The sequence below is a fragment of the Notolepis coatsorum genome, assembly GCF_963971535.1.
Source record: "Notolepis coatsorum genome assembly, chromosome: 18".
Taxonomy (NCBI): Eukaryota; Metazoa; Chordata; class Actinopteri; order Aulopiformes; family Paralepididae; genus Notolepis; species Notolepis coatsorum.
Window position 1 is genome coordinate 25,452,301 of NC_140182.1, and position 9,822 is coordinate 25,462,122.

At 42.7% G+C, this 9,822-nt stretch overlaps 1 protein-coding gene across 1 annotated transcript in view; it reads left to right on the forward strand.

Annotated features, from left to right (window-relative positions):
• LOC311245281 (eukaryotic translation initiation factor 5B-like) overlaps nt 1–9,822 on the forward strand; it is a gene marked incomplete at both ends in the record, with an annotated part of 69,136 nt that overhangs the window by 6,674 nt on the left and 52,640 nt on the right. The window contains 7 exon segments of the mRNA XM_084335117.1: nt 973–1,050; nt 1,532–1,682; nt 3,975–4,067; nt 4,237–4,323; nt 8,532–8,597; nt 9,018–9,184; nt 9,187–9,336. Of these exon segments, the coding sequence (XP_084191243.1) occupies nt 973–1,050; nt 1,532–1,682; nt 3,975–4,067; nt 4,237–4,323; nt 8,532–8,597; nt 9,018–9,184; nt 9,187–9,336 (792 nt within the window).

Genomic DNA, 9,822 nt, shown 5'->3' on the forward strand with positions numbered 1-9,822 from the left:
AAGATGAAAGAGGTAGGAGGTCAAGATGAAAGAGGCAGGAGGTCAAGATGAAAGAATGAGGTCAAGATGAAAGAATGAGGTCGAGATGAAAGAGGTAGGAGGTCAAGATGAAAGAATGAGGTCAAGATGAAAGAGGTAGGAGGTCAAGATGAAAGAGGTAGGAGGTCAAGATGAAAGAATGAGGTCAAGATGAAAGAGGTAGGAGGTCAAGATGAAAGAATGAGGTCAAGATGAAAGAGGTAGGAGGTCAAGATGAAAGAATGAGGTCAAGATGAAAGAATGAGGTCAAGATGAAAGAATGAGGTCAAGATGAAAGGTAGGAGGTCAAGATGAAAGAGGTAGGAGGTCAAGATGAAAGAGGTAGGAGGTCAAGATGAAAGAGGCAGGAGGTCAATATGAAAGAATGAGGTCAAGATGAAAGAATGAGGTCAAGATGAAAGAGGTAGGAGGTCAAGATGAAAGAATGAGGTCAAGATGAAAGAGGTAGGAGGTCAAGATGAAAGAATGAGGTCAAGATGAAAGAATGAGGTCAAGATGAAAGAATGAGGTCAAGATGAAAGGTAGGAGGTCAAGATGAAAGAGGTAGGAGGTCAAGATGAAAGAGGTAGGAGGTCAAGATGAAAGAGGTAGGAGGTCAAGATGAAAGAATGAGGTCGAGATGAAAGAGATAGGAGGTCAAGATGAAAGAATGAGGTCAAGATGAAAGGTAGGAGGTCAAGATGAAAGAGGTAGGAGGTCAAGATGAAAGAATGAGGTCAAGATAAAAGAGGTAGGAGGTCAAGATGAAAGAATGAGGTCGAGATGAAAGAGATAGGAGGTCAAGATGAAAGAATGAGGTCAAGATGAAAGAGGTAGGAGGTCAAGATGAAAGAATGAGGTCAAGATGAAAGAGGTAGGAGGCCCTGGTCAAAATTAACTGCTTAGTGTTAGTGCTGGTTTATCACCAGATGTTAAACTGTTCTCTGATTGCAGGAGGAAGAACAAGCTAAGAGAGAAGAAGAGGAGAGACTGAAGAGACTGGAGGAGATGGAACAGCAGAGACTGGAGCAGGTTGGTCACACACTACACACACACACACACACACACACACACACACACACACGCACACACACACACACTGTATGTACGTATGTACACACACAATATGTACGTACGTACACACACTACACACACACACTGTACACACACACTATACACAGACACACAAAGATGCATACACAAACCGATACACATACACACAGACAGACACACACATACAGACACACACATACACACACATACACACAAAAGATACACACAGACACACACCCTCAAATACATGTTGATGTGTTTAAATCATCTCCCAGTCGTCTTGATTCTGAATAAATACTCAAATACCTTTGATTTACTTGCCTCAGATAACATTTGAAAAGAACATTTTATTTAATTTATTTTCCATGGCCATAATCCTGACCTTTGAACTGTGACCCCCCCCCCCCCCCCACACACACACACACACACACACACACACACACACACACACACACAACAGGAGCAACTGGAGCAGGAGAGGAAAGAGAAGAAGAAGCAGAAGGAGAAGGAGAGGAAGGAGAGGCTGAAGAAGGAGGGGAAGCTGCTGACCAAGGCCCAGAAGGAGGCCAGAGCCCGGGCAGAGGCCACCCTGAAGATGCTGCGGGCCCAGGGTAATATTATAACATTATTTTTATAGCTAGTAGTCTATTTACCATAGGTATTATTCTATTTACCATGAGCACTATTCTATTTACCATGAGCACTATTCTATTTACCATAGGTACTATTATATTTACTATAGGTACTATTCTATTTACCATGAGCACTATTCTATTTTCCATTAGCACTATACTATTTACTAGGGATGTCCGATATTATCGGCCTACCGATATTATCGGCCGATATTGGCATTAAAATGTAATATCGGAAATTATCTGTATCTGTTTAAAAAAAAATTAAATACTTTATTTTTTTACATTTATTTACCCAGGCAAGCAAGTAAGAACTAATTCTTATTTTATTTATTGTCAGAGGTATGCATAATGTTTAGGGGTGCACGATATAGATTTTTTGACCCAAATATTGATACCGATAACTTTCTGCTCCTCAAGGTCGATACCGATAACCGATAATATATATATATTTATTGTATTATAATATATTTGTTTTATGTATATTCCTGTAGTTTTGACCTAACCAGATTTATCATGACATGAGCGTTACTACTATGAACAAAACAAAGCCAAGAGAACAGTTTTGACTCTTCAAATAAAGTGACTATATTTATTTTTCCAAATAAATATAATTTGAGTCAATCACAAAATTCACAATCCCTCAATGTCATTAACAATGTGTTTCCCTGAACAATGAGTGAACTAAAAACCAACAGGTAGTGTGCTTTGTCAGCAGATAAAACATTTGATGCTATAGGAGAGGAGACTGTAGTGGTCTTAGTCCATGAAACAACTATTACTTGGCATTTATAGGACAGCACGCCTCAAAAAGAATTAAATAAACCAACAAACATCACAGGTCCATATGTCCGTGGCGAAACTTACGTGCTGTGATTGCTGGCTGCTTTGTCGCATCTCTGGTGCGCCCAGCAATCACAGCGCTCCTACTGTAAAATGTGGAAGCAGCCATTTTAGCGAAGGCTAGCTAAGTGATTTTTTTTACTCATTTATAAAAATGATTTAAAATGTTTATTAGCAACGCCGAGCTTTCAAACCCCGCCGTGTGTGTGTGTGAAACCCTAATGGAACGCTGGGTACCTTTGACATTTATATCTGATATATTTTGGACCCACCGCTAGCTTTTAAGCAGTGCTTGGTGGTGCAAATTAACCTGGCTACTACGGAGCAATAAGTGACTGCGTATTCAACCAAGGGTTGCATCACAGTCACGAAAGGGGCTAGATTTGCAGCAGCTTGAGCTGCTTGCGCGTCGTCGTAGGCTTTTAACACACCATCGTAGCGGTGGTGATGTTGCAGGTGACTTATTATGTTGGATGTGTTATAGCTTGTTGCCCTTTTCCCTCCTCATGGAACTTCTGCATTGCATTTGTTACAAATAGCAAGCAAACTGTTTTCCTCTGAAACTTTGAAAAAGTCCCACACTACTGACGCCATCTTTGTTTACTATCCGCGCTGCTTCTGAAAGTTACGTGACTACGTCACAGCCAGGCATGAGAAAGGGAGCGCTGGATTTGTGAAAAACTCCCTCTTCCTAAACCACACGCTATCAGTCGTACCACAGTACTGGCAAAACGGGAGGAGCCTACAGTAAAAACAAACGCCCTTCATCCCAATCCACCCACACCGCATTTTTTTAACCAAAAAATATATTATATATTATCGGAGCTATCAATAATTGTATCGGGTTTATCGGGATGACGTCATAATTGCTGATATCGGCCCGATAGTTATCGACCCGATAATTATCGTGCATCCCTAACAGGCCATTTTTACAATTATTTAACCTTTATTTACCCAGGCAAGCAAGTAAGAACAAATTATTATTTTATTTATTGTCAAAGTATGCATAATGTTGTGTTAATTACACGACAAGAGATATGTAATGTTAATTACCTGGGGGGGGGGGGGGGGGGGGACCCTGCATATATCGGTATCGGAAATTAAGAGTTGGACAATACGGTATATCGGTATTGGTAAAAAAGCCAATATCGAGCATCCCTACTATTTACCATAGGTACTATTCTATTTACCATAGGTACTATTCTATTTACCATACTGGTACTATTCTATTTACCTTAGGTACTATTCTATTTACCATAGTACTATTCTATTTACCTTGGGATCATTTCAATGACTACTGCATGCGACACAAGAACCAAAGTTGAATGTGGTGTCAGTTTGGGGGACTCTGTTGTGGGCTGCCACCGTGTATCTGTGTGGTAAACCATGGACGGTGTGTGAAGTTAATACCGAGGTTGTGTCCTGCAGGTGTCGAAGTGCCGTCCAAAGACAACATGCCAAAGAAAAAGCCCATTTATGTAGACAAGAGGAAAAAGAAGCCTACTATCCTGACGCCTCAAGGTACTGATCTTTATACATGATTTGATTTGAAATGTTTATTTCGAACATGTAAATACAAACAATATAAAACAAAAACAAATCATTGATCTCTTAAAAAAAAAGAAAAAAAAAAGACAACATAACAAAATTTACATGTAGTGTTGTTAACCAATCATTTCTCTCCTCCCAGAAACCCCTGTGGTGACGGCGCCCGTGTTGGAGACTCCGGAACCAGTTGCCGTGGAAACGGTAGCAGAGGCCCCTTCAGCGGAGTCAGGTGAGGGGGATGAAGGGAACTCTTCATCGTCGGATGCTGCTGCATGACGAAGACGAGTAGTAGTAATAATAATATATAATAAGCGGTGGGATATATATATATATATATATGGCGCCTTAAGGTGGAATCTGTCGTGAGGTCTAATGGGAATCACCTCTTGGTACAGCACTTTGTTTACAGTTTTAGTTTGGGTCTGATGTGTGGGTTAGTTGCGTGGGGATTAGGGGTGGAAAATCGACGGTTCGGCTCGTATCACGGTTTTAGGTTTACGGTTTTCGGTTCGGTATACGTTGTTTTTTATTTAAAAAAAATGTAACACTCCAAAAATACCATACATCAACATAAGATATATAGCCTAAAAATAATCAAACTTTTCAGTTATTCTCAAGGACGTAGTCATGCAAAAACTGAAAGAATGAGGCCATTAAACATCAGGCACATTATTTTGACAGTGACGGTTAGAGCTATAGAGATTTTGGTACAGCAAGAGGGGAGGCATTACTGATTTAAACAAAAACGTTTACCTTTACGTTACGCACACAAAGACCGAACTGACTGAAAAATATAGGCAACATTTGTCAAAGTATTAACTCGTCAATATACCCCCCTTCCCCACTAATCGAACTGGTGTCGTGGAGTCACTTCTCTGTGAGCGTTTCCACGGTTAGCTTGCGGCTAACATTAGTTAGCTCGCGGCTAAAGTTAGTTAGCTCGTAGGTAACGTAATGTTATATAACCGAACAATACACACATGTCCCGAATGCGTACCGTTCGGTACGACCTCCACGGTTCGGGGCATGTGTGTATTGTTCGGTACACGGTTCGAATGCGTACCGTTCCACCCCTAGTGGGGATAGAGGAGGCTTGTTATTGCTGGACACACCTCAGGTTCTGACGAGAGGTTTGGAGAAATACACACTACAATAAGTTACTATATAGCTATACATATTTCATATTATACAGTATATGTCAATGTGTCATTAAAAATTTAAACCAGAATGATCTCGTTTCCAGAGTCATTTAGCCGACAAATTAATTTATATACATAAGATTTCTTAAAACAGCTTGGAAGGTATTGACACGTGCAGCCACAAACATTTCACTTGCACTACACCATCTAGGTCTTTTGAGTAATATTCTCATGGCATCATTATATGCTACCCGAAGTCTCTGCAAACTTGCTTTTTTATAGCTTGACCACAAGTGTGCAGTATAAAGTGGTGTATGCTCTGAACAGAGACACGTTCACTCCATCTGTACTAGGGGTGGGAATCACCAGTTTCATCACGATACGATACGATATAGATTCTTTCGACAACGATACGATAATTTTGCCGATATCACAAAGTCTGCCACGATACGATACGATTCAATTCCGTTGCCTGCGATCGATATGAGACGATATTATATGCCCATTTAACACAATCAGTAACATTTAGATCAACTCAAAAAAGGCAATGGAAATATCATGACATTTTTATTTTTGAGCTCTTCCAGACATTTAAATGAAAAACAATCTATTGTTTTTAATACAAATAGACCTCCTGTTCACTGTAAAGTGCCACGTTTTGATATATTGAGCTTTAAACTTTAAGTAAAAATGTTTGGTACTCACAACTCACAACACGCAACCTAAGGTCGCTTTTCACATATAGTTTTGGTGGACTCGGTGCGGTTCTGGGGGTGAAGTTGCAACATTGTTGCATTCTTCATTTGGTTCGCCTGCTTTCACACAGATATCTGTCAGGCGGACCGAGACCTTCTGAACAATGTCACGCGGTCGAAAAGGGCGCTTGTCTATTGGACAGTGGAAATGTGTGTGTGGCTGCGATCCCGTGTGTGCGCGCGTGCGCGTGTGTGTGTGTGTCTGTGTGGACTGCGAGTCCTCCAGATCAGCGGAGCCGAGTTTTGACATGGCATTGATCCATTGTTCTATTGAAGCACATTACCACCATCCTCTCGCTAAACAACTTGTAGACCACAGTGTTTTTATGAGTGCCCACAAGTAGCTGTTTTATTAATAATATAATAAGCCGCGCGCCTCGGTAATAATAATAAGCCGCGTTTTTTCTTCCTTCTTCCCAAGATGCACAGATATATAGATAAATAGATAGATTATGATAGAGAGATTAGATGCAGTGTGCTTGTTTTGCAGTGAGTGCTGCGAGCAGTGGTAATAATAATCACTTCCTATATTTGGTTCGCGTTTGGTCCGATGAAGCCGAACCGAGACCTACGTTTTCAGGCGGACCAGAGTTCGACTGTTTGGTCCGCGAACCGAGTTCGACGCGCATTCACACAGACCCGAAAAACCGGACTATCGAATTCTGGTCCGAAAGTCCGGACCAAACAGCCCCTGTGTGAAAGCGACCTAAAACCCCTCCCTCTCCCAAACCGTTCCTACAATTGTTTTATGTTGCATGATGATAGGGCTGTCCCCGACTAAGGATTTGGATAGTCGACTATGATTGGCCGAAATTAGCCGATAGTCGACTAGTCGACTATGAAAAAAAATGCTTTGAAAAAAAAGGATAATTAAAAAAATTAATTAAAATTTGTAATCATTCCATTTTGGGCTGTGGGGGGTGCTTAATGTCTGAAGGAGTCAACGGAAGGCTTCTTGTCCTCTGCAAAAGCATGCAATTGGTCCACTGATGGATACATGTTGATATTTTGTCTAGTCTAGTGTGTTCATTAGACGGGTGAAATCCTCTTTCAGTGCCTCTGTGCCTGTTTTCTTAGGCAGTTAGCCTCGCTGGTATGCGTGCCATTAGCGTTAGCCACGCTTTTAGGCCTCTTTTCTTTTGGAAAGAATGATGCAAAAGAAAGTTTAATTTTTTTTTATTCAACTAAGATGTTGGCAGTCGACTACGGCTCCTTTCGATCGATTAGTCGACTATTCGACTAATAGGGGTCAGCCCTACATGATGATCATGAATGCATTTATTATGTATTGTATTTTTTATGTTTAAATATCAACATTATCTGTCCATCCTCAGTACATTTACTATCAATATAATATGACTTCATCTGGTCTTTCCAAACGCGCGCGCGCGCACACACACACACACACACACACGTGCGCGCACACACACACACACAGGGAGAATGCCTGCCCCCCTTCCCCAGTCCCCACTCTGCTGTTCTCTCTGTCTATGGCTCTGATTAGCTTGTTAGCTTACGCTAACGTAACGTTAATTTCGGTCTTTAACGCAACATGGGCATAAAGGAATGGCGAGGATTGCAAAGCATGTTAGATGCATTTGACCCGTTGCGGAATAAAATAGCAGGGACTTGTTTTGAGTCGCAAAATAGGCACACTATGTAGCCTTGCTCTGTTGCAATGTCCGCGTTTCAGACGCTACTGCTGTGATGTGGAGCGGATACCACTCGCCACAGGATTTTCAAAATAAGAGTATCGCAATGTGAATCGATCTTTTTACATTGCATCGATCCTATTGGATCATTGATAATAGATCGATATATCCTGCGGCATTGGTACAGAACAGAACATGACATAAACATTCTGACCTGTTTATCTCCTGCTGCAGTGTTTGCTATTATGACGTCTGTCTGAGTCTCTAGAGAGAAACACTTTAAACTGCTGTTTGAACTGTCACTTCCCCTCTACCCTGCCTTCTCTCTCTCTCTCTCTCTCTCTCTCTCTCTCTCTCTCTCTCGCGCTCTCGCTCTCGCTCTCACTCTCTCTTCTCTCCTCGCTCTCTCTCTTCTCTCTACTCTCTGTCTTCTCTCTTCTCTCTTCTTCTCTCTGTCTTCTCTCTGTCTTCTTTCTCCATCTTTCTCCCCCTCTCTTTCTCTCCATCTATCTGTCTTCTCTCTCTATCTTCTATCTCTGCCTCTCTTTCTCTCCGTCTCTCTCTGTCCTCTGTCTTCCCTCTCTCCCTCTCTGTCTTCTCTCTCCCTCTCTCTTTCTCTCTCTCCATCTCTCTCCCCCTCTATTTCTCTCTCCATCTCTCTGTCTTCTCTCTTTCTATCATCTGTCTTCTCTCTTTCCCTCCATCTCTCTCTCTCTGTCTCTCTCTCTGTCTCCTCTCTCACCCCCTCTCTCATCTCTCTGTCTCTCTCCCCCTCTCTCATCTCTCTGTCTCTCACCCCCTCTCTCATCTCTCTCTGTCTCTCACCCCGTCTCTCATCTCTCTCTGTCTCTCACCCCCTCTCTCTGTCTTTCCCCCCTCCTCTCGTTCCAGAAGTGAAGACAGAGGCAGCAGTGGATGCCTGGGAGGCCATCGAGATAGTCATTGATCATGAGGAAGGTATGAATCAACAGTGATGCCCTCAAAACTCATCTTTTTAATAGAGCCTTTTGTTGGTTTTTGCTCCACACATTTTATGTTCTTTTACCAGTTTCTTTTATTCTATGTTTCTCTTACTCTGTTACTAGTTTTAGTGTTCTTTGGACTCCTTGCTAGCTTTAGTCTTGCCTATTTTTTAGTCTTTCTTCTTTTACTCTTGCTAGTTTTTATGTTCTTTTTAAAATGTTGCGTTTTGAGATTTGCTCCACAATTATAAAGCGCATTACAAATCATTATTATTATTATGAGGAGGAAGGTATGAATCAACAGTACTTTAGTTATAGCCGGTGATGAGGAGGAAGGATGACCTCCTCCAATCCTCCTCTCCATCTCTCCTCATGTCTGTCTCCATCCCTCCATCCCTCCATCCCTGCATCTCAGAGCTGAAGAAGGTCCACATCGAGGTGAAGGAGACTCCGGCCCAGACCCAGACCAAACCCTCCTCCCAGCCCGGCGCCAGCGACGAGGAGGAGGACGAGGAAGAGGACGAGGAAGAGGAGGACGAGGAGGAGGACGAAGAGGAGAGCGAGGAGGAGGAGGAGGAGGAGGAGAGAAGAAGGAGGAGAGCCGACCACAGCAGCAGCATCACCAGGGCAGGAAGAAGGGAGGCAGGGAGAGTTCAGACAGCAGCGGCAGCGACTCTGACGACGGGAGAACCAAAGAGGAGAGGCTCTACGACAGAGCCAAGAGGCGCATAGAGGTACACACACACACACACACACACACAGAGCCAAGAGGCGCATATAGGTACACACACACGCACACGCACACGCAGACACACACACACACACAGAGCCAAGATGCACATTGAGGTACACAACAATTTCTCTCTATCTCACACATTCATACACAAACAACCTATTCCATTTCACATACCATATATCTCTTTCGCTCTCACACAGACCTCTCTTTATCTCTCTCTCATGCCTCCCGGGTTCCTAAGCCCCTCTCTCTCTCTCTCTCCCTCTCTCTCTCTCTCTCTCTCTCTCTCTCTCTCTCTCTCTCTCTCTCTCTCTCTCTCTCTCTCTCTCTCTCTCTCTCTCTCTCTCTCTCTCTCTCTCTCATGCCTCCCGGGTTCCTACACTTCTCTCTCTCTCACTCACTCACTCACTCACTCACTCACTCACTCACTCACTCACTCACTCACTCTCACTCTATATATATGCCTCCTGGGTTCCTAAGCCCT